At 40.7% G+C, this 25,689-nt stretch overlaps 1 protein-coding gene across 2 annotated transcripts in view; it reads left to right on the top strand.

Moving 5' to 3' along the window:
* Positions 1–25,689, top strand: part of KDM5B (lysine demethylase 5B) — an 87,704-nt gene that overhangs the window by 23,284 nt on the left and 38,731 nt on the right. The window contains exons 2-12 of one of the 2 annotated variants that reach the window (XM_019513829.1): positions 5,939–6,016; positions 6,945–7,067; positions 7,623–7,793; positions 9,256–9,312; positions 14,277–14,411; positions 16,620–16,713; positions 18,367–18,476; positions 21,658–21,816; positions 22,432–22,551; positions 23,131–23,289; positions 23,989–24,170. In XM_019513829.1, coding sequence (XP_019369374.1) covers positions 5,939–6,016; positions 6,945–7,067; positions 7,623–7,793; positions 9,256–9,312; positions 14,277–14,411; positions 16,620–16,713; positions 18,367–18,476; positions 21,658–21,816; positions 22,432–22,551; positions 23,131–23,289; positions 23,989–24,170 — 1,388 coding nt within the window. The remainder of the gene's footprint in view (positions 1–5,938; positions 6,017–6,944; positions 7,068–7,622; positions 7,794–9,255; positions 9,313–14,276; positions 14,412–16,619; positions 16,714–18,366; positions 18,477–21,657; positions 21,817–22,431; positions 22,552–23,130; positions 23,290–23,988; positions 24,171–25,689) is intronic. The other variant, XM_019513830.1, reaches the window with a different exon arrangement.

The following is a 25,689-nucleotide window of genomic DNA, read 5'->3' as shown; positions in this document are numbered from 1 at the left end:
GCTGGATGCCGAGGAAGAAATCATGACCCACAATAGTAATTTCTGCTCCTGCTTCTCAAAAAAATGAATTAAAAAAAAAAGCTGAGTTTAATAAAGAACATAATTATGCTTCCGCGGAATCTGACTGGAACTATACAGGTGTTTGTGTGTAGGGTGGGAGGTGGCATTCTGGACCCTATGACAGGCAATGAACCCTCCACTTGGTGGGATACCAGAACCATTTAGGGCAGGGATGACAGTGAAGAGGTTGCCGGGTGCTAGGGAGGGCTGTGTGACCCTCTGCTTGTGGTTCCCTGGGGTGGGGGGGTTGCATGCTATTGGATGCCCCCCAAAATCTTAAGCTTTTCCACCTTGCCTTAAAAGCTGCGCTGTTAATTTTACCTTCTTGTGCTGGGAGTGGGGGGAAGGGGGCCTGTCTGGAACCCTATTTATTTCTGGGGAGGCTATAATAGCCCCCCTCTTCCCCGCTGCACTTGGTAACCTATCTCTTCCCACCTCAACAGCAAATGATTCTGCAGCCAGGAAAGCAGAGTCTCTAGAAGGGAGGGGAAGGTGACAGCACAGCATCCAAGGCAGGGGTTTGAATCCTGAGATCCCAGAGAGAGATGGAACTGGCATGGAAGCTTTGCTTCAGTGCAGCCTTGCAAACTGGTCTCCCTGTGCAGTAGATGTATGGACATCATCATGGTCCTGGCTGCATTCCAGAACAGCCCCTTATCCTGTGTAATGTCTGAGGGTGTAGAGCCGTGCTGTCAGGGATGGCTGGAAGACTGACCAGACAATGGACATGGAGTGTTCTGTGTCCATACGTAATGGTGAACCGGTTCAAAATAATACTTGATTTTTCCCACAAGTGCGATGGCCAAAAATTTGGAGTAGCTAATTCCAATGTAATGGTATGCAGAACTGCCGTGAAGTAGGGGAGTAACCCTCTGCACAGAGCAGGGGTGGAGCAGGGGATCAGTCTGCTTATCAGAAAATGCAGAAGATGCACCAAATTGGACAGTTGAGAATTGGCACTTGGTTAGTAAAACACACACAAGATCAGACCTTCCCACTAGATCAAGTCTGTAGGCTGTAGGTTGCTGCCCCTTGCTCTAGGACAGGGGTGTCAAACTCATCCAGCCCCACAGGCCAGATGGAAGTTGCTAATCTGGTCTGCGGTCTGCCTTGGGCCACAAAGAGCCAAGGCAGGGCCAGTTTGGCAGGGCACCACATACAGACTGCATCCCACCCTGGCCCCGTGTGCCGCATGCAGCATTCATGGCTGGTCCAGCTCTGTATACTGTGTGTAGTACACTGGGCGCCACTCTGAGGCTCACTCTGCGCATGGTGCATGGGGCTAGCACAGTGCAAGTGCTGCATGGGGTGCTCCACCAGACTGATCCTGTGCGCTGGCTCTGGGTCTGGTTCATGTTGGGTCCCAGGGATCAGGTGGACAGAGCATCATGCAAGGTAGATTTGGGTGGGGAAAGGAATCCAGGATAGTTGGTTGCACTATAATAATGGCAGAAGAGAAGGCTGATACAAAGAAAGGCTGGGAAGTGCAGCAAGAGATTAGCTTGACTAAACAGTGAACCCTTCAATGAGTTGAAACACCAAAAAGGAATTGGAATATTGTCATCTCACTAGGGAAGGGTGTGACTATCTCATGATCATTTAGGGAGAAAATCAGGAAGGCCAAGACAAATTGAGATGCAGCTAGCAAGGGGCATACGGCAACAAAAGGCATTCTGCCACCATGTCAGAAATAAGGGAAGACCATGGAAAGTTCAGGTCCCTTATTGAATGCAGCCTTCTGTGCAGCATCCATTGCCTCTAACGTATTTCATGCCTTTTTTTTTTTTAACTACATGAATAAGGTCAGCTGGCAGATGATGAGCACAGCTGGCAGCAAAGCTCGACAAGGAGATCAGCAGTCTAGAGAAAGGTTAGAGGTAACTTAGAAAAGCTGGATGTTTTCACATCAGGGCACGATGGGATGAATATTAGAATACCAAAGGAATTTGCCGAGGTAATTTCAGACCTATTAGCTCCAAATACTGTTTGAGAACTTATGGAGATTGGTGAGGTACCAGATGACTGGAAAAGGGACAAATATGGTGCACATCTTTAAGCAGGGGGATCTGGGAAATTAGAAATGGGTCACACTGACCTCAATACTTGGAAGTATTATAGAGCATATCATCAAGGAATCTATTTCCAAGCATCTACAGGAAAGCAAAGTAAGCAGGAACAGCCCATTCGGATTCATCCAAAGCAAGTCATTTCTAACTAACCTGATTTCCTTCTGTGACAAGGTAACAGGCCCTATGGGTGGGGCAGAGCAGTGGATGGGTGGATACATAACTGATTGGATCATTATGTTCACAGTCAGCAATGGTTCAAGGTCTAGTTGGAAGGAAGTATCAAGTGGGGCTTCCCTGGAATCTGACCTGAGTCTGGTACTGTTTAACAGTTTCACTAATGAATTGGAGAATGGGATTGTATGCACTATTCACAACTTTGGGAGTGACACCAAGTTGGGTGGAGTTGCAGACACGATGGAGGTTAGGACTAGGATCCAGAATGGCCTGGATAAACTGGAGAAGTAGTCTGAAATCAGTCAGGTGAAATTCCACAAGAACAAATGCAAAATCCTGCACTTGGGACAGAATAATCACATGTACAGATATAGACAGGGGAATGATTGGTTAGGCCAGTGTGTCTCAACCTTTTTAGAGCCAGGGCACCCCATCCACAGCTTTTTGCTTTTTGAATTTGGTGGCAGCCCTGGTTGAGAACCACTGTTGTACCACCTCTGCTTTCCTTGTTGATTCTTAACCAAGGTGCTGCTGCGCACTTCTGCCTGTATTAGGGTTTTCTGATAAACCTAAAGTAGGCAGAAGCGGAGGCATAACTAAGGAGTTTTGTGCCCTGGGTCAAACTCCCCTGTGCACCTGGGATGTTGGGGCAGGGGGTGGAAAGGAGAATGGTCTCTACCTGCCCAGGGTGTCCCTGCAGTCAGCTTCTCTGGCTGGGCAGTGCACACAGCTGCGCCAGTGCAGTAGGACTCATTTGGCTGAGCACTGTAAAGGGCTGCTGCAGCCCAGCCTCAACCCCTCTGGATGAGAAGTGAAAAAGGCCTGTGGGGTCAGACTGGGAAGGGCTGTGGCAAAAGTGTGGCCTCCAACCACAGCTGCTTCCTGACCTGCCTCTGCAGGAGGCACATGGGACATTTTAATTTGGCTACAGTGGCGTCTGCACTGTGACTCCCATGGAACGGGCTTGTGGCACTCTGCAAACCACTGGTTTAGGCTGTGGTACTGCAAAGGGAGAGTTTAGGGGTTAGAGTGGGCCATTAGCTGAATAGGAGCTATCAGTGTGGCCTTGTTGCAATAAATAAAACAAAGTAACTATACTGGGTTGTATTTATAGGAGTGTCAGTTGCAAATCGAGGGAAGTGACCTTCGACTCCATTTGCCAAGAACTCATCTGGAGTCCTGCATGCAGTTTTGGACCCTGCGTTTCAAGAAAGGTGTGGACAGATTGGAAAGACTCTATCAGTCACAGAAATGATTAGTTGTCTGGGAAACATGACTTGTGAGGAAAAGCTGAACTAATGAGTACTGTTTAGTTTGAAGAAGAAAGTACAGGCAATCATCGACTTACAATGTTTTGAGTTACTTTTCACACTTGGGGACACCCTGTTTCAACTTTCTGACATCAGTTTTGACTTTAAAATGCTTCATCCAACACCACACCAGTGAACAAGTTCACTGTGTAACCCATCTCCCTGGAGAACATCTGTCCAAACTTCCTTCCACGTTTTTATTAAGAAAGCAGACTAGACTCCAGAAAAACTTGCAGCCAGGACTCCTGAGAAGACTCCAGCCAAGAGCCCTTCAAAAAGCAAAGTCACCTCAAAGAAGTCCTTCCAAATCAATATGATTGCTGCTTACAATATAAGTACATTAATGTAGCTATATTACTCGTCTGTAATGGATCGAGTACAAAATTCTGGGTTATTTTTGGTGAAAATAGGGTATCGGGCCTTGGTTCAGGAACCAATCCCCCATTTATAACATTGTTTCCTATAGGAAAATTGGTTCTGAGTTGCAACGTTTTGACTTAAGACATGATTTTTAGGAAGCAATTGTGTCGTAAGTTGGAGGACTGCCTGTACTGTTGTGTAGTTTGGAGAAGAGAGAGGATGGAAGGGGGGATTTGACAAGTCTTCAATACCTGAAGGGAGATAAGAAAGAGGATGGAGATGGGCTTTTCTCTGTGGCCATGGAGGACAAGACTAGGAGCGACGGTGTCAGCCTACAGCAGAGGAAATTGGGAGGAGATTACAAAGAACTTTCTGACTATTGGAACAGGCTGCCTGGAGAGCTTTCTGGAATTTCTGTCCTTGGAAACATTTCGAAGCAGATTAGGCAAACGCTTGTCCAGGATGGTTGAGAGAGGGGTGATCCTGGCTTGCGTAGGGGATTGGACTAGATGTTCTCATGAAGTCTATTCTAGTCCTGTTTTTCTATGATATCCGTCATTGTATTAGTGCTTTTTAGTTATTTTGTTGAACAGATGTCACCTATTACTGAATATTTCCAAGTTGGGTACAGTTGAAGTATTGTTACTTGGTTGTCATTGTAGCTCCTGTTGCTAAGACTATCATGTATGAGAAGCAAAGAAAATATTTACCTGCTGTGTTTGTCCCGTGAGCATTTAAAGTCTCTGATTTCAAATAATTACCTTCCCAGGAGTAAAGTCAATGTCTGCCTCGTAACTTGCTTTGTCATTAATGAAATAGTTTAGTTTAGTTTAGTTTAGTTTAGATTCTGTTTTGCCTGAGAGCAATGTTCACCTTTTATGTTGCATATATTTGTTAATTATAACATTTATCTAGAAGTTAAAGATTTCTTTGACCTTGTTTTGCACAAAAGAAATTGCACAGTAAATTCTTTACAGTAAACCTCCTATGCGAGTTTGACAGACAAAATTTCCAGGTGACGGTTTCAAATGGGCCTTTGCAGTTAGTGAGATTCATAATGCTGAGAGATGCATTACCCTTCTCACCTGCTGCCAAAGATCATACAAGAAAGACCAATTTGTATATGTGAATCTATGTGGGATTAAAAAGCTAATTAGTGGGAATGTCTGCATGTACTATTAATGCAGTTGAATAAACTCCTGGGTGTGCATGTTGAGCCGGGGTGGAGCAGCCCCAGTTGGCAGGGGACCCTGGGGGTCAGCCTGCCAGCTTGGGGTTGCTCTGACTTGACACAGCATGCTGCGGAAGGGCTACCTGGGACGTGAGGATGCTTCATTGCGGGGCTGGCCAGCTGGGAACCCCTGCACTTGCAGCAGCCTCACGTCCCAGCCAGCCCCATCAACATATGCATTGCAGTGGCGTAAATAACTCCCCCCACTGGATAGTACTTGTGTTTGGCAGTACTATCCTACAGCAGAGTTGATTAGTTTACTCTGTCCTAATAGTACCGCACGTATAGACAGTTATGGTTTACTGTGGAGGTAATTTAAGCAACTGTAAACATCTCATATAGATGTGCCAACTCTGTGCAACTCTTTAGTATGTCAGTGAAAGACCAATATTATTTTGATACAAGGATATTAAAGGCACTGGAACATAATTGTTAATAAAAGTAAGACTCGTACCTGCACTAAAGTATTTATTTTTAATTTTCTTGCAGATAACATGAAGATGTTTTGCTTTCTTAATTTCCTTGGCTATTTTTTTCTATGAAACCACTTGGGAGGGAGGGGGGAAAATATACTCAAATTTGAAGATGGAGGGGGAGTGACGTTTGCTTTAACTAGTCTAGTTTTGCTGATGGGAATCGTCGATCCTCCTGGATCATAATGTATGCATGAGGGCCACCCAAGTTTTGCTGATAAGCGTACACACAAAAACATTTAATTTTTCTCTTCTGTTTAGGATTGGCAACCACCGTTTGCATGTGACGTTGATAAACTTCACTTTACTCCACGGATACAGAGGCTGAACGAATTGGAGGTAGTATAATAAACTGATTCCATTGATATTAGTATTGGCCTACTTACATACACAAATAATTTAAAACAATTATTTTGTCAAAATGAGAATTATTTAGGAGTATACAATGAAGCGGAAGGTCACCTTTGCTCCAAACTGCATTAAAAAAACAAGTGGTATTTTGAAAAAGAATGGACCTGATTTTTCACCAAGGTGATCACCTGCAGCTCCTATTGATTTCAACTGACACTTCTCAGGGGTTCAGTACCTCTGAAAACCAGATGCAACATAAAACATGAAAACTGAATCTCTTCAAAATGTCTTTAGAAAGAAGGAAGGATCTCTAGTGAACATAAACAGCAGTGTTATTTTGGGGGCAAAATTTGGCTCTACTATAGAATTGGCTAAAATATGCTGAGGGGATGGTGTGAATTGTTTCTTCAAAATTATTTTTAACAGGCCCCAGTTAGGTCAAGGCTCTGTTTTACAGTTAGACACTGTACAAGCATAGTAAATGGCTGTCTCTGCCATCAACATCTTATGCTCATGAATATGAGACTACCACGTGGGTGGCCATGGGAAAATAATGCTGGCAACAAAGGTTAACTTTTTACCACAAGTTAGTTATTGGTACACTTTTTTTAGCCAGTCATAGGCTAAAATAATAATTTGTCTCCTGCCTGGCTGTTCTCAGATACTAGTTTTTTGAATGCATCATGGAAAGTGACTTTTGAGGACATCTTGAAGTCAGGTAGGGGGGTGGCTTTATGGCTTTTTGTCTGGGAGGAAGGGGTAGCACGGAAGGCAGTGTAGAAGTCTGCTTGGGGAAGAAATGTAAGAGCAGGTGGTTGAGGCTATTGTAGCAGAACTTGAAAAGGCTTGGACACTGAATGTTGAAAAATGGGAGCTAAATTGTGCTGCCTATTGAATGCAGATTGTCTTCTATTAGGCTCAGACTCGTGTAAAACTGAATTTTCTGGACCAGATTGCAAAGTTTTGGGAGCTCCAAGGATGTACACTCAAAATACCACATGTAGAGAGGAAGATCTTGGATTTATTTCAACTTAATAGGGTAAGACTTTTTTAAAAAAAAGCTTTTTATCTTTTACCCCAAAAGATGTCATGAGCCTTCTGCTTCTAGACAATGTAAACTTGCTTTCTGTGATAAGCTACTTGCATAGAAAGTGAGCACCACAGGTTCATACACTATAAAATGGACTCTAGACATGTGTATAGTTGACATTACACTAGAAAATAGTGTTGGAGTGCTGATTAAGTATTTAGTGTTTTGGGAGGGTAGCTTAAAGTTCTTCAGGCAGGACTATAAGCCTTGCTTTATCTAATTTTCCTGTTAGACTCATTGTGGAATATTTACCAAAACATTAAATTTTATGACAAACTAAATAAAGTATCAAAGCTCTAGCTTTCTCTTAATATGAAAGCTGAATATAAAGTATTTGTTGGTTACCGTAGCAGCTATTAACAGAAAACACTTTTCCCTTTGCTTGCTTCCTTGCCTTCTCTTCTTCTCCCCTCCCCCCCTTCTGCTGGTGATATCTCTTTAAATGTTTATAATAAGAATAATGTTATTCTTGAGAGTGTGACCGTTATGTCTTCCTGTTTATAGCTAGTGGCAGAAGAAGGTGGATTTGATGTAGTCTGTAAGGAGAGGAAATGGACCAAAATAGCCACAAGAATGGGTTTTGCTCCTGGCAAGGCTGTGGGTTCACACATCCGTGCACATTATGAGCGTATTCTTTACCCCTACAACTTATTCCAGTCTGGAGCTAGTCTACTGGTGAGTTTTTTCTGATTAGCTCACTTTACTAGTAGTAACCAATGTGTGGTGTCCTTTGGATGAAGTATTTCTAAAATGTTAAATATTTTAAGCTTATATTTATATTGGTTTTCTAGGTTTCATCTTGGTTGCCTTTAAAATATGCTTTAGAAATCCACAGATGTATCAAGTGGAATGTATTAGAATTTTTTGTGCAGGAGGACTTATGGTAACCCTTACCTAGAAGACTCACAATCCTTTGTGTTTTCTTGTCTCTTCAGTATCTATGCCTGATGTCATAATGGCTATTTAATACTTTCTGGAATGACTGCTTTGATACTCTTCTTGTCAAATGTACTGTTAAAATACTCACAAGCCACTAACTGTCTATCTCTCTCAGATGGGTTATATTCAAGTCCTGGTAATCTTATAGCCATTTTCACCTGAATTCATCTTTTATGGGTAGACAGATAAACATGCAAATGCTATTTGGATCCTTCATGGAAAGCATAATGTAACTTGATAGTGTAATGAGTGGTTGAGTTTGTTAAACCTTAAATTGCCATCATCATCTTCATTTTTTTTTTTAGTTTTTGACCAGTAATAAATAAGGTTGAGGTAGAAACTCTGTATGCTTTAGTGAACTACCAAAACTGTTCTTTTAGATCAGTGTTAGTTTATTTGTGAGACCTACACAGATGGATACAAATGGATTTCTGCTGTCTTAACAATTCCCACCTTGGCTCGGTTTCTCAACTAAGTGGGTTTCATCGTTGAGAAAATCCTGTTGTGAACATTGGCCAACTCTACAGAAAAGAACAGTACCACCTATTGTTTGGACAAGAATGGAAATTTGACTTGAGTAAATAAGATAAAACTATAGTTAGTGCAAGGCTTTTTACACGAGCAGGGAGAATTAATTTTTGGTGAATAGGAGCAACAAAAATGTGTAATTCTGACCCATTAGGTTTTAGGTGTTATACAAGTGTAGAACAAAGAACAATATGGTATGGGGTAGGGGGGAAGAAATATGTTTAGAGCTAGGGAGACTATCTAACCAGAGAGGTTTTTGCCTTACTTCTGACATGTTCATATTGCATAGTGGAAAACAGCACCATTTTCAGTAAGGTATTTCATTGGCACCTTTCCATTTTCGTTTGCTCTGAAGACTAAAGAATTGTCTCTTGCATGAAGGCATTATGCTCTTTCACACCTAATTATTTTTCTCATATTTTTGAAGTGACAACATACAGTAAATGTTTTTAATTAAATGTCCTAGAACAGAATTGTTCAGTGACCATAAACTGCTGAAAATCTAGGCCTCTAATGCAAGTGCCTTTCACAAACTTGAGGCTTAAACTCATAGTTTCTCAGTAATGGATCATTTTACATTGGAAAGATTCTCAAATGGCTGCTTGTGATCTCATTTAATGAGGTCACGCTTCTTTTTAAATGTAACTTTCCAAGCTCTCTCTTGCATTAGGCACCTGACATTTGTTCCAAACTGATGTGTTTAGTGGATCATGCAGTTCTGAAAAAGGTATGTTTAACTTCATTTTTAACCCACAAAAAGCTATTTTTGTTCTAAGCTGTTGAAATATTTCCCTTCCATCCTCCTAAGTATGGTATTAATGCATACTTTAAGTGCACTGGGCAGTGAACTCAGAGAATCCAAAGTAGTATATTTGTTTTTGTTTAAGTAATTTTTTGCCCTGCTAGAATTTGATTTTACTTCTTGCCATAGTATCTTCTGAATTTGTTTTGCAATAAATGTTCTCTTGCATTGGTGCTTGATGTCCCTGACCAAGAATTTCATCAGAGGTGGTTTCTTTTGTTTTCACTCACATTCTCAATAAACAGTGCTTTTCCAGGTGTTCCTTGCTATGTATAGGTGTTAATTTTATTGTCCATTCAGTGCTTTTCTGGAAATTTGTGACTTCGTTCTTGGAGAAGATACAGCTATTGGATTTGATAGCTATCCATTTCAAATCTGCTTCCTTTCGTTTGATATTTCAGTAAGCCTTTGAGAGGAGCTCTGCATGAAGCCAATATCCTCTATAAAAAGACTTCATACATATACTTTTTGAAACTTTTTTTTTTAAATTGATGACACTGTGTTCCATTGAGTTTTTCTGTTTGTGTGTGTGCACGTGCATGCATGCGCACGCAAGTCAGGAATAGAAAAAGAAGTATTTTCTACTTACTGACAATGCAGCATACATTTTTGTTCAATCTCACACACAAGCTGAATAGTTTCACTGTCTATCTATGGCTTAAATATATTTTTAAACTGGCTTCAAAACAGACTTTCTTGAAAATGTCCTGTCTGGGGGGGGGAAAAAATTCTCTGTACATATAATATTGAAATAGGAGTTTGCTGAACAACAAATAGGTCGTCATCACAACATTAGCGTAATTAGATCAGTAAATCCAAAACAATGAAAATAAAGAGAAATATATGAATGTACAAGAGGCGATGCTTAAATCCATGGAGAAGTTCTTGAAATTAGTAACTTACTCATTACCTGTTTTACAGTGAGTTAGATATGTTGCAATTTTATTATACAGAATAATGTGTTAGAGATGGATAAATGGTAAGTGTTTACTTAGGCAGACAAGGTTCTTTGGGTAAATTTGAAATCTTTCATTAGAATAAATAGTTAGAAAAATTGTTCTTTGCAAGCTTTTGGGCACAAACACCCTTCTTTTATTCATAAGCCATAGCATATGTGAAGCATTTTTATTATACTTCAGGCTCTAACTTGGGTATTGGCAACCCCTGGCATCCATACCAGAGCATGGCATGTGAGGCCACTTTCTTTGGTATGCCACAGCGGGCCCAGGCTCTGGGCATCTGCCATCAGCCACGGAGCCCAAGCTGCTCACAGCAGGCAGCCACCAAGTCAACGCGTGGGTGGAGATTGGGGTGTTTTTGACACTGGCCGAAAATGTTGCCCACCCAGCTCTAACTTTTGAATGAAATGTGCAAAAGCCACCTCAGGATAAGTTAATTATCTTCAAGTTTCCCAGGGCTTGTATTAAAACTACTATTTCCTAAACTTCAGATGTGGCTATAAATCTGTATTCATTTAAAAAACCACCAATTCAGGGCTTTTACTCTAGGTTCTCATTTCTCCGGTATGGTTTAATTATGAAACTCTGCTAACTAAGATGTTTGGTGCCCTGTGGCAACTGTAGACTCTGCTCCCCTGAGTGTTCTTTTGCTTCCAGTACCTGCAGAGGCCCTGGAACATTTCAGCCAGTTCCTTTGTTGGTTGGGAAAGGAGTTGCCACTCAATGATCTTGGTCAGTACGGCATAATATACTGCTCCAGGGATTCTTTCTGCCATCTTATTATATAACAATTACCATCACAATCTAAATAATAAACCTGAGATCAGTTAATGGTTAAGTAGCAACTTCTTGAATTTAAGCTCACAAAATGGCTATCACCTTGGTTGCAGCTACAGGCTCTGAAGATGTATTCAGAATTGATCTAGTTGGTTCTTCATATGAGGGACTTGGGTTCATAAGCATTTTTCACTCTTAAAAATGGATCTTAGCCTCCTAATACACCAGTGTGTTTTGGGGGAGGGGGTGAAGGCAACATTTTTCTTTGTCTTCAAGTTTCATGGCCTCCGGGAGACCAGTGCTTTTCTAGACTAGTTACAATCTTTACGATTCCCCACTTATGGGATGTACCATCCTTGCTAGGGCCTGGAGTTAAACTCTTGACGCTATCTGCTATTTTGCTTTCTAGGTTTCATTATCTCTTAGTTTACCTGCATGTTTAGGAAAATATGTGACTGTCCATTTCCCAAGATTTAAGTAAAGAAAGATGGGCAGTGTCTTACAAACACTTTACTTTCTCTTCTGAAAAGTAAAGTGAACCAACACAGGAAATGTTTCACACTCCACACCCACATGCCTTTTTTAACTCTGTCCATCAGAAAGGTCGAGGAAATATTAGTTGTTTCACCTTTTTTCTAAAGTAGTTTTGCACAATCAGTCCTCAATCTCACATGAATACTACCATTCATACAGTGCCAGGCATCCTCTCCATCTTTTGCCCTACAGTATTGTCCTGGGGAAGTCTGGCAGCCTGCTGGCACATGTAGAACTACAAGATTGAATCAGGATTCCCCAGATATGATTCCCCCCACCTTGCTCTTCTGTGTTTGTACTGTTCTTGGAAAGGGTACAGCCCTGTTATCTCACTGGGCTGTTCTTTGAAGGGGTCTGAGTTAATGTGCGAGTTTAGGCTATGGGGGGACTTTACCATTTTTTTTTAAGTTTAAAGCATTAGAGTATCTTACATTTAGGGGTGGGGGATATGGGAGGCACTACTGGTCAGCCTTGCCTCTGATTTTAAAAGAAAGTTAGGACAGTAACTTTCAAGTTCAGTATTTTCTTCTTATTGGACAAGGTGGCAAGAAAATACCAAATTCCAAGCACACTCTCAGGAGGGTGGGTTCAGGCACAGACTCTTATGAGGTTAGAAGACTGTTCAGTTCCCTTTACCTTTTACAAGACTGCTTGCCCTTCTGCTGATCAGGGAGAAACCTCTATTCAGGCCTCCATTACCTCTTCCTAAAGTATGCGGAGCCTCTTCCCTTACCTCTGATCCCCTTAAGTTTGTCTTTCAGGCTTCATTTAATGGACTTCAGCAGATTTTAAGGAGTTATTTCTTTTTTTGTTCTTTTACTGCCATGCAGTGTTCATAATTATACTGTGTTTTGGAGCATTTTTCAAGCTGCTTATTTTGCCTAAATGTAACCTGAAGAGAAGGTGAAATTATCATGTAGTTTTGCATTTCTGAAGCTTTTGTCCATCCTGTTGCAGAATTGCCTACCCACTCACTCACTGGTTATTTGTACTTTGGATGTTTAAATGTTTTATGTATTTATTCACATTGCGCTTGTACATAACTCTCCATCAGAGTGATCCTCCAATGTTGAGTAACCTTGACATACACTTAATAAGAGCATAAGAGTCTCAAACTTAAATAATCACTGGTCAGGATCACATTTTCAAGTCTTTTCCTTCCAGCATGTTGAATAAATGCCTTGATCCTAATGTAAGCACATAACTCCAGGACCCCACAGCCCCCATACAAAAGGATACCTAACTAAATATATACAGTTTTCAATTTATTAATAAAAATGATTGTATATTCAACAGCGTGAAAGAACTGAATGTTAATGGCACTTTTCTTTCATTCTTCTCTTGCTCGCCTCTCCTTTTTAGTGACGTTTTCCTTAAACAAAAAAACCTACAAACTTTTTAATATTTAAAATAGTGTGTTTGAAAGTGCTGATAAATATTAAATACTTGACAATAATTTGCAAAATCAAATTGTAGCCACATCTTAATGGGAACAGACAGAAGGGTGTAATATACTTCCGTTTTTTCTGACCAATATTGAAATAAAGCAATACACTATACTGCAGCCAAACTTCTTGCCGCTACAAAAAACTATTTCAAGAAAGCCGAGGTGTTGGTATTTCCTACAAGAGCATTGTTTACTTTGAGAATAACTGATGTTTCCTGTATTGCAAAGTCACTGCATTGAATGCCACGGGGAACTAATAGAAACATTAGAGGTGTGCAGAGAAAGATGATTAGGTTTTATGGAGAGCTTTAATAGTTTGAAATTTGGTTTTGTTCCAGTTCTAATTTCAGTGCCAAACTTCTGAAATTCTCTGTGAAAGGGAAACCTGTGAGGCCCCAAACTTGGCAGTGGTATGTCTGGCAAGTTACTCTCAGATTGTGGACCCAGAAGTCCCTTCCTAGGGGGTAGTCTGACTTGACGGGCTATTCAAGATCCTGCTTAGTGTGAAATCTTGGGCTATCAAGGAGTCACAAGTCTGTGAAGTAATGCTCCCAGAGCTTCCCAGTTGCCAGGCCTTTTCTGTCCCTTGGCATCTCTGGTGACCTGCATAGGCATAGAGAGCTCTGCTCCCTGCAGCTTTACTGTTAACCTCCCAGGTTCCTCCACAGTTTAAGAGCGGAAGGAATCAAGATTCAGAAGGCACTGGAGACCTCCTATTCTCCCATCAGCCTACCTGAGAGGTTGCTGAAGACTTGAGAGTATAAGCCATCAGGAAACCAAACATGTTTCTGATAGAAGAAGCCTTCCCACTTTCTGTTGGGCTTTGCTAGTTAATGAAAACTGAAACATTCAAGCATTCTCCAACAGAAACATTTTGTTAGAGTATTTCTGGCTAGCGCTAATAACATTACAAGGTTTAATTTTGGTTTTATTTAGAATATTTATTTCTTCCACTTTCTTGAACACACTAATGAATAACATTGTGATTTAAATTCTAGTTGGTAGTTACGACTACTATTTTTGATACCACAGCACAGTAAATACAAAGTCTTACATCTACTTTCTTTTCACATGATCCAGGAAAAATACTTTACACACTTTTTGTGTGAGGAGCAATTTTAGCAAGTGATGAAGAGAAAAATGAACTAACCTAAATTGTGCTTCTCTCATAGTGTTTGCAGAAGCCTGACCTCACCAATGATACAAAGGACAAGGAATATAAACCTCATGATATTCCCCAGAGGCAGTCTGTTCAGCCATCTGAAACTTGTCCACCTGCACGTCGTGCAAAACGCCTGAGAGCCGAGGTGAGGGAATTTTCCTTTGTGTCTGCAGTACCTCAGTTTGAAACAAAGCAGCTCTGCCACGTAGGACATATGCCGGTTTAACTTGGGGTCCTAATTTTAGCATTCTGTTCACAGTAATGCATGTGTTGTTTCAGACTACTAAATGAATGCATGTAGTATGTTCATAACATTTATTCTGTAGTTCTTCTTTTGCCATCTGTTTGAATGTGCTTAAAACCCATGAATCTTTCACCTAAGATCTATTTGGCAAGAGATTTTCTGTGGCTGATATGTAACACTTCACAACTTCCAAGCACAACACAAGTGCCGAATCTTTCTCTGAAGTGTTTATAGGTGGCATCGACCCTTTTACAAACAGGAAAACTGCAACCTAGACATGAAAGGAATCTTGTAGTGGAATTGATGAAATCAATGGTGATTTTATATTCTGAACTGCTTCAGAACAGTTGGGTGTTCACAGGCAGTGGATTCTCCTTATTTTCGTATAGGTTCATAATGGGGATGGAGAGACAAATCAAGAGATAGTGACTCGATAGCCCATGATTATGACACCTATCTGGGATTTGGGACAGTCAGGTTCAAGTCTCTGCACTAAAGTACATTTAATTATTTAATCAAGTGGAACCAACCTCAGTAGCAAAGACTGAGAACACCACTCCAGAAAACCCAGCAGCTTTGTGGTTAGCACAGATTTTGGGAGATCTGGTTTCATGAACCTACTCCAAGTTGGGCAGAGTGTGGATTGGGAACAGGTCTTCCACCAATCAGATAAATGCTCTGATCAGTGGGTTACTGGTTATAGTAGGACTGGTATTGCATGTATCTTCCTTTCATGAAATACAAGGGAAGAGTTGGAGTTGGTTTTAGGATAAATCTTTTAACTTCAGGGGTGATTTTTCCAGCAGAGAATGCCGAGTGATGTGTATGCCTACCTCTCTCCCAGAGCTGGGGGCCTTAGTAGCTTTGAAGGGTGTGACCTGAGACCGTATCATTCTTCATGGGATTTCCTACATGTTCAGGCTGTTTCTGGTTGTTTCGTGCGGACCTTGTTCTTAGATACCTGACTTTTTCCCCATGTAGAGCCCAGGGGTCGGTTGTGGGGCTGGTTTTGTTCAATATCTTGATCATAGAGTGCACTCTCAGCAAGTTTGCAGATGACACCAAGCTGGGGGGAGTAGTAGATACGCTGGAGGCTAGGGCTAGGATTCAGAGTGACTGAGACAAATTGGGTCAAAAGAAATCTCGTGAGGTTCAACAGGGACAAGTGTAAAGTCCTGCACTTAGGACAGAACAATCCCATGTACCGGCACAGGCTGGGGGCTGACTGGCTGGGCAGCAGCTGTGCAGAAAAGGACGTGGGGGTTACAGTGGACAATAAGCTGAATATGACCGAACAATGTGCCCTTGTTGCCAAGAAAGCTAACGGCATACTGGGCTGCATTGGTAGGAGTATTGCCAGCAGGTCGAGGGAGGAGATTATTCCTCTCTATTCAGTAGTGGTGAGGCCACATCTGGAATACTATCCAGTTTTGCACTCCCCTGCCCTGCCACTAGAGAAAAGTTGTGGATAACTTGGAGAGAGTCCAGCATAGGGCAATGAAAAATGGTTTGGGGGGCAGATTTAATGTCAGCAGTCGGCTTTTTTTTGGCTGACATGGCCAGTAATGTCACTGATTTAAATGCCATATATGTGTGTAGCCACAGCATGTGTGCAGCCAGGAATGCCCATCCCACTCCTTCCCTCACCATGGGGAGCCTCAATCTGCCCTCCCACACCCCACCCCCAACTTACCTGCCAGATGCTGCTCTCCAGGCTGCCCAGCTGCGTTCCTGTAAATCAGCTATTGGATTGGTATCAGCCGATATGGCTGGCTAATAATCAGCGGTTGGTATAGGCCAATAAGGCTGGCTAATATCTGGCTATCAGTATCATCCAAGAAAATCTTTCTGGGTGCATCCTTAATATATGTAGTTTTTTGTGGAACATTATGTGAAAATTTTACCTGCTTGAACCAGAGGTTGTGTAATCCCCATTGGTCACTTAACCAGATAGCAGGTATATGGCTCTGTACTGATGATCTGGTTGGTTAAGCAACATTTTGGTTTCAGGTAATTTAGGTTTCAGTGAATAGTAGGTTACCAATACAAACAATATCTAGGTGTTGAGGAAGTGATTAAATGGCTAAATATGATTTTTCTTTTTTTAAGGCTACTAATATCAAAACTGAATCTGAGACCCCAGGAGCCAGAACTCATAACTTGAGACGCAGAATGGGATGTACACCTTCAAAGTGTGAAAATGGTAAATGCCTCAATGAGTGATACCCAATATGAATGAAATGCTTCTGCTTTATACAAGCTTATTTTAAGATCCAAAATCATTTTTTGCTTTTGATAGTATTTGTCATCAAAGTTAACACTTCAAGAAAATGAGAATAACGATTATTTAAGGAATATATAGTATTGTTTCATACCTCAATGAAAAGGATCCCAGTAAAGTCTTTAGAACTTCAGAGTTCTGTGGACCTACTCCAAGTTGGGCAGAGTGTGGAGAACTTCAGCGTTCTGGGTGCTGCACTTCGGGAGGGACGTGGAGAACCTGGAGACGGTCCAGAGGAGGCCACTCGTATGGTTGGGGGCCTCCGTGGCCAGCCCTGTGAGAAGAGGCTAAGGGACCTGAATCTCTTCAGTCTCCGCAAGAGGAGACTGAGGGGAGATCTTGTGGCTGCCTACAACCTTATCAGGGGCCAGCAGCAGGGACTGGGGGAAAGTCTGTTCACCAGGGCCCCCCTTGGAGTCACCAGGAACAATGGCCACAAGCTGAGGGAGGAGAGGTTTAGGTTAGATATTAGGAAGAACTGCTTCACTGTAAGGGTGGCCAGAGCCTGGAACAGGCTTCCCAGAGAGGTGGTGCTCTCACCTTCCCTGGAGATCTTCAAGAGGAGACTGGATAGGCACCTGGCTGGGGTCTTATGACCCCTGCCACCCCCAGTGCTCTTCCTGCCCATGGCAGGGGGTTGGGCTCGATGATCTGTCTAGGTCCCTTCCAACTCACTGATTCTATGAACAATTTAGCCGCCTCACTTGAACTGAAATTGTGTTCATTTATGTCAGAGAAAAGTGGTGGCATTTGGGTCACTTAGGGTGGGGACACAATATATTTACATTGGTGTAGTATATGTTAATTTTGTATACCAGTATAAATTACAGTGGGAACCTGAGTGGCAGGTTGAGCAGCTATTAGGAGTAGCTGCTTGCAGTATGTGCTCTTACAGTGCTATGACACAAGAGAATGGCACTATCTGGTGTTGCCTTTAGAAAATAGCTGTCCTGGGATGAAGGTGGACAATGATTTCTTTACTGGTATAACTTAACATGGAAGTATTTTTTCACTACAGATTTTACCCTGGATTACCATGCTCTTAAAAGCAATGCATTTTTTAATTATCTTCTCCATGTTCTGCAGCAGTGTAAAGGCTGATTACACCAGTGTAGCCATGTCATGTGTCCAAGCCCTCAAACTATTTCAAATATTCACTCTAAATAAATTAGTTTGTCTGTAACAATGGCCTCCTATTTATACTCCCACGCTTGTTCATTTTTCTTATTAATAATTTTTCTCTTTGTAGGTAGGTGCTTCAAGTGCTGCCTAAAAGTACATAGGAGCATGTTTGCTGTCTTTCAACCAGCTATCAAATCTGGCATGGCTTGCAGTTTTCACGCAGGCCTAAGTACAGTGGTTGCTGTATAGTAGGGCAAAGCTCTTTGAAGACACTTGCATACTTGTCTACAGAATTACTTGTTATAGTCTTTCCTGTCCATCCATGATTATAAAAGTGAATTTGTTACTAAAAGGAAATGCTTTGGATATGCATAGTAACAGGCCAGTGTATGCTTCAAATTACTGAGCTGTTGCAATGTTTTGTAATAGTCTGATTTTCTTTTGCTGTACCAGAAAAGGAAATACACAGCACAGTGAAACAAGAACTTACTGAGAAGAGAGAACACATTGGAGACGTGGAGAAAGAGAAACCGAAAAGTCGCTCTAAAAAACCCACTAGTTCAGTGAGTACACCCTGTATTTCTGGTGCTTAACACTGATTGCAGTTGTTTCTGGGTTGCGAGTAGGTGCACAGGGTAGCAGATGCAGTGAGAGAGTTTGTCTTGTTCTAACCACAAAGATACCATGCAAAGTGATGTCTGTCTGCTCACTGGAATATTCTTCCCTTAAGATTTCACACTATAAAGTAGGAAATAAGTCATTCCATTTTACTGTTACAAATCATGCCTCTTCTTCCTCACTGTACTGCCTAGAAATTACAAGTATGAAAGACCAGTCAGAAAACCAGATAGTTCTTCTTGGGGCTGGTCTCCTGATGTCCTTTTCTTGGGCATGGACAAATGTACACTTGAAGCACCTTCAGTAGGGGAAGGGGAGCTGTTGCTTGACACTGCTCAGCAGCCGCACATTGTAAAAGTTGTGTGCGTGATCCTGTAGCTTTAAGAGTGAGCTAAATCACTTCAATTTAGACCTTGGATGAAGCAGGATTGTAGTTGGAGCTGTTTTGCCACACTTGCATTGCTACAGGCACATACTTACCTGTCGTGCAGTCCTGAGCAGCAACTTCCCCTTCCTTTTTGAAGCTGCTGCAAATATAATAGTTCATATCTCTTGATGATTCACCTCTGACTGGTTAAGCTGTGAGTTTTAGCACCCAAATCTTCAGCAAACCCACTTTTTATATTGTTGCTTGAACTCTTAACCCCAGGCCCGTATAGAATACCGGTGGAAGTTTACGTTGATAACATCAAATGATGGATTCCAATCTTGGAAAAATGGTATAACTCTATAACTGAGTTGGGCCAAATCCCAGATTCCTGGAAAGGGAGTATTATTGTACTGATTTTTCAAGAAAGGTTTAAAAGATAAGCCAGAATCTTATCGCCCTACAAGTTTGATAGATGTTTCAGGTAAAATTTTTGGGTGCCATTTGTTATATTATCTCATAGTATGGGTAAAAGGGGAAAACATATTACATTAACATCAGATCGGATTTAGGGACAGATATATTCAACTATTGATAATGTATGTATTCTACAATTTTTGAGACCTAAGTATACACAAATGCATAAGCCAGCACTGTATATTGCATTTGTTGACTTGTGAAGAGCTTTTGACAGTGTAGATAAAAGTAGATTGTGGGTGAAATTGATAAATTATGGGACTGACCCTTTTCTTTTGCATTTGTTGATAGACTATTAGAAAGATGCATGGGCCCAAGGTAGGTGGAGCTTGAAGGGAGAACTTACACATAAATTCACATACATCCTTGTCTTTTTGTATTTTGGCCCCTTTGTTATTTAATCTTTATATGAATGACATCATTGGAAATATGCAGGGTGTGCATTTTCATCCCCCAAAACTGTTAGCAACCCCGATCCCTATTTAAACGTACACAGATGACACTGTTAAACTGTCAAGAACTCCTAATTAGATTACAGAGAGCAGTTACAACTTCTGAGCATCTTTGGACAAAATAACTTTAAAGATAAATTATGATAACTCCAAAATAATGCATTGGGGAAGTCATTTGATGAAATAGCCATGGAATATGCTGGGAACCAAACTTGAAGTTGTCAAAATCTGTAGGTATTTGGGTGTGTTGTTCACAGTTTCTCCATCATGGAAGCATCATATTCAGTCAGTTAAAACTAAGGCAGCCCAATTAGCTGTGACTATAAAGAAATTTTATGAAACCACAGCAGGACGATCAGTCTAAGCTCCTATATCATCATATAAAGCCAAAGGTACCTCTCAGATCTTATATGCTGCTGAAGTATGGGGTTATGGCGCTAGTAATGATGTAGACATACCTCTGAAAAAGTTTCTTAGGGCTCTTCTGGCTCTTCATCCCTCAACTCCTGCATCTTTTTTGAGATTAGAGACAGGAATGGATTCTTTTTTAACCAATATTATTATTAGAATATTGGGATTTTGGTTTAAAATTCTGCCCCTTTTTCCATCTCGTCTGCTTAAATTATGCTACGTAGAAGATATTAATAATCCCTCTCCTCTCCAATCACCCTGGTTAGCTTTTCTTTCCTGTATTTTGCACTTTCTGGGATGGGATACTATCTCAAAGATGATGAAAGATTTTTCTCCCCCATAGAAAAGGTTTGGGTTTTCCAGAGGATACAAGACATTGCCAGGCAGAATGATTTTGCAGTGGCCCTTTTATATATACTGTGTGCAAATTAGACTAGGGGGAAGAAAGGTATTTACAGCTGGATCTCAATAATAAATGGCAGTCGTCTTTGACTAGACTCAGGACCGAACAGATGCCCACAGCTGTTTTGGCTGGATGTAGATTTTCCATTCCAAGGTCTAAAAGATGTTGCCCAGTCTATGCAGGAGTTCTGGAAGATAGTGGAATCAATTCCCTCTGGTGGTGGTTCAGTCACCTACCCTGGAAATCTTCAAAAGGAGACTGGACAGTCACCCCTCTGGGGTAACTTGACCCCAGTTGTCTTTTCCTGCCTAGTGCAAGGGACCAGGACCCGATGATCTACAAGGTCCCTGCAAGCCCCATACCATCTATGAATCTGTCCACTATGTTTTAGAATGTTCTTTATATAATGACATGAGGAGAACCTATTTATTACCGTTCTTGCAGAAACTGGTACATTTTTCAAACAGAGAAGTTAATCTGGCTTTTACAGCAAACAGATGCAAATTTAGAAAACTATCTTGCAATTTTTGCTTGTAAGGGTGAGGCGGTTAGAGTTAAATATCCTTTATTACCGATGTGAGTGATAGATTTTAACATTAGATTTTATTTTTGTCTCAGTTGTGGATCTATGTACAACAATATTATAGATTCATGTTTTGATTTACTACTACATTTATATTAATAATGGTTTATGTTGGTGGGCTCTAGTTTAGTATAATATTTGTAGTTTGGTTACTTTGTTTGAACTTATTTATATTATGGTTGTACGTGTGTTATGTCATTTTCGGGAGCATGGCATTTAGCCAGAATCCTTAATAAATTGAATCGAATTAAACTCTAACTCAGATGCTTCTTGTGGTGCTACATGGCAGCTGTTGCTTCCAAAAAAAAAAAAAAAAGAGGACTGCCTCATGGGTGGAAAAGAACCTACAGATTATTTTAATTTACAAATTGCTTTTTTGCCATAAACTATTTGAAAGCATTTCAGTTCCCACTCTGATAATTTCTTGTTGCAGGTGGACTTGTATGTATGTCTCTTGTGTGGTAGTGGTAATGATGAAGACCGTCTTCTGTTGTGTGATGGCTGTGATGATAGTTACCACACTTTTTGTTTAATTCCACCCCTTCATGATGTTCCCAAAGGGGACTGGAGGTGTCCCCAGTGTCTGGCTCAGGTAATCCAGAAAACAGGCTGCAAAGTATTTATTCTCTCCTTGCTCCTACTGGAAATTCAGAATTGCAGTTTATTATTACCTTTTAAAATGGTCCTGTGAAGTGTATGGTAGAGGATGAAACAATAAAAGAACTGGGTGCATTTTGAATTGTTAAATTGTTATAAAATAAGCACAAAGTTAATGTAAACCTTTCAGAAAAGGATATTTTAGTTTTTAGGTAGCTCTTAACATAATGGCATTATACTTTTGTGTCATTGGGTTTTACAACATTGAGTTTTATGTGTTGTTTTCTGCTTCACTGTAGTAGAGGAAACAGTTTGCTGGGACCGGGTTATGCTGCCCCTACTAATGATTCATAGCATTGTACAAAGCAATTCATGTCATGGTTTGGTGAATTAATCACAGAAGTAGGAGTCAGGGCTCAAAGTTGTATTTCTGACTTTTGATTGGCTGCTTGTGTGCCCTTGGGGCAATTCATTTCAGTGGAGTGTCCAAGCTTCCTTTATTTGTAAAAGGGAGGCAATACTGACCCACCTGTGTGAAGCACTAAAAGGTACAAAGTTATATTTGTCATTGTTAACTCATTGGCAGAAAATAACCATGTTTCAATTGCAGGAGTGTAATAAACCTCAAGAAGCATTTGGTTTTGAACAAGCAGCAAGAGACTACACACTCCGCACATTTGGAGAGATGGCAGATGCATTCAAGTCGGACTATTTTAACATGCCTGTACATGTACGTTTGTTTGCTCTGTAATTCAGATAAGATTTTTGTGCTTAACAAAATATTACACAGTGGGTGGAATGGAAACTTGAGTTTAGATAAGAACAAGTGGAAAGTTGTCATTCATGTAAATTGTTTGCATATTTCTTCCCACTGATAGTATTTCAGTTTCTGTTCTAACCCCTCTACTTTCCTCTTCAAACTTTCTCTACAGTGTCACTTATTAAAGGCACAAAGCAGCAGCATTATTTATATTTTTGTAAATTGGAGCTTACAAGTCAAATATCCGCATTTTGCTATGTTAGTTTAGTTTTGCATAGTTGAATTAATAAGCAACTACTTTTTCAAGCTTATAGTAATAAAACAGAGAACATGTGCACTGGATGTAAGCAACAGAGCTCAAGTATAGTTGTTGAAACCACAGTGTCATTTGGGGGAAATATTTGAAGCCCCAGGAACTTCCTCCTTGAGTTTTCTGCCATTACGTATCTTGTACGTATTGAGTTTCTACAGAACTACAGGCAAAACCTGAGGAAATGCAGCTTTTGTTGTGGACTTATTGTCTTTTTATTTATTTATTTTTTTATCCAGATGGTTCCTACAGAGCTGGTTGAAAAGGAGTTTTGGCGACTTGTTAGCACCATTGAAGAGGATGTCACAGTGGAATATGGGGCTGACATTGCTTCAAAGGAGTTTGGCAGTGGCTTTCCAGTTAGAGATGGGAAATTTAAAGTTCGGCCTGAAGAAGAAGTATGTCTCAATTGACACTCTTGAGGACATATTTGTCTGAGAGTTTTACCAGTCCAATTCTATATTAAATGATGTTTCAGTTGGAAGAAAAAATATCTAATTTTGTATCAATGGCTACTTGGAGATGTTTACAAAAATGCTTTAAACTTGTTGCACTCTCGCACTGAGCCTGGTGCATGCCCAGAAGAGGCAGCACCTTAGTTGGATCTGGCTTGCCCAACATCTGTATAGATTAGGTGCTTTAGCGGGTCTATTTTGGTGCTTCTCTCTAATAGCTGATTGACTCGGCTTTAGCTAAAAGAGCCAAAAAGCCCTGTTGAAGTATCCAGTTTATACAGATGCTGCAGAGTCAGGTTGAAGGTCCCAGCTGCCTCTACCACTTCTTTGAGCTGCCTGGTTGTGGCAGAGGAAGAGCTCCCTCTTTGCCAAACCCTTGGATGCAGCATGACATGGGCAGAGCCCCTCACCACCAAATGCCATCAAAGGCACGACACAGCTCTGCAGGCCAGATCTGGCCAATTAACCATAGATTGCCAACCCATTTAAAACTATTAGTTCCTTGATGTATACATATGTTTTATCAATTGAAAAAGACTATTTTTTCTATCAGAAATTGTACTCTTAAGTTTTGCCTTTGTTTTGCACTTAGTGTTGCTTAATTTCTATAATTTTTTTTTCTTTTCTGTTTAATTTTTTTAGGAGTATCTTGACAGTGGCTGGAATTTGAACAATATGCCTGTGATGGAGCAGTCTGTCCTTGCTCACATCACTGCAGATATATGTGGAATGAAATTACCTTGGCTGTACGTAGGAATGTGCTTTTCTTCATTTTGCTGGCATATTGAGGACCACTGGAGCTATTCCATCAACTACCTGCACTGGTGAGTTTGGGAAGGAAACTCAATCCTCAAAGTCCTCACTCTTTTTAGAGACTGAAAGCCAGGTTGTAAATGTGTAGATCTTAAGGCTGGAGGAACCTCTATAGTTGTTAAGCCTGGCCTCATGTCATTACAGACCATAGAATTTCATCCCAGGTTTCCACCCTTTAAGCCCAATGTTTTGCTGTTGAGCTTTTGAGCTTTAACATGTCTTTCAGAAATTAATGTTCTGATTTTAATTTTGTTTTGCTTCAGCTTAGAGCTCTGGGATCTGATGCATGCCTTTGAGTAAAAGTTATTTAGCTATCAAACATGAATCTTCTTTCAGATTGTTGTGATGAGGCTGGTTTTTTAGAACTTGAATAATTGCTGAAGTTTTGCTGAATGTTTTCCAGCGTTTCCATGGTCTTTTTAAACATGGACAACAGAACTGGACATGGAATTACAGTAATGATTTCACCAGTACTTTATTCTGAGTTAATGCCACATCCCACCTCCTACTGAATTATTCCCTTGTTTATATATCCAAGAATTATATTAGCCACCTTACCCGTAGCATCCCACTGAGAGCTTATTTTTGTTTAGTTGTGTGTCAGCATTAAGCCCTTTCAGAATAACTTTTTCCAGGATACAGTCCCCTCCCCTCTCTAAGTGACTTGCAGCTGAAATAATGGACGAATTTAATGTAATTACAAACATAATTAATTGATCCCAGCTTTTTTATGTGATCTGTATCATTCTGTAAAAGTCACCTTTCAGTATTTGCCCCTTTGTCCTATCCTATGTCCTTTGTCCCATTGAGAACAATAGAAAATGGCAGCCATTTCACAATGGAGCAGTTATTCATTGATGAATCAAGTTCAGCCTCTATTTGAGGGTGTTTCTACCTGCTTTTGTTAGGTTATCTCCTTTTTGTGCTTTTACATTCGAGTCAGCAGTTGAATTCTGTTTCTGCTTATCACTGCAGTTAACTAAATTCCTGTTGCAAAAATTTTATTTATTCATAGAACTGAAAACTAGAAGGAACAGGTGTTTTCTAGGCAGGGCCCTAGGCAGGTATGTCACAGGCCATTAAATATTTCATCCAGTCTTGAGCCCAAGAATTTGTTTGAAGCAGATCTGAAAACATCAATAAATGGGGAAACTAGCCCTACCTTTAGTAGCTGTTTGAATGATTAATTTGCCCTTATTGTTAGAAGTTCTGTAGCTTAAGTATTTGTCTATTTTGCCTAACCTTCTTGCCATTAGTTTTTGTTGGGCCTTTCTTCATTAGACTAAAGATCTGTTTAGTACCAGTATTTTCTCCCAGTTAATGTACTCATAAACTACAGCCAAGTAGTCTCCTTGTTTTTTTGATAACTTTATCAAAATTGAGATCTTTGACCCTTTACTATTATTTATACATCCAAGGATTATATTATCTCTTTTTTTTGCTCACAGCTTTGCATTGAGAGCTTGTATTAAGTTTGTATTCTGTGATTTCTAAATGCTTTTCAGAGTCAGTCAGTCACCCCCCCCCCCC

The sequence above is a fragment of the Gavialis gangeticus genome, unplaced genomic scaffold (assembly GCF_001723915.1).
Source record: "Gavialis gangeticus isolate Ggan-Ray unplaced genomic scaffold, GavGan_comp1, whole genome shotgun sequence".
NCBI classification, from domain to species: domain Eukaryota; kingdom Metazoa; phylum Chordata; order Crocodylia; family Gavialidae; genus Gavialis; species Gavialis gangeticus.
The sequence above is the reverse complement of the archived record's forward strand: the minus strand, read 5'-3'. Positions and strand labels throughout refer to the sequence as shown.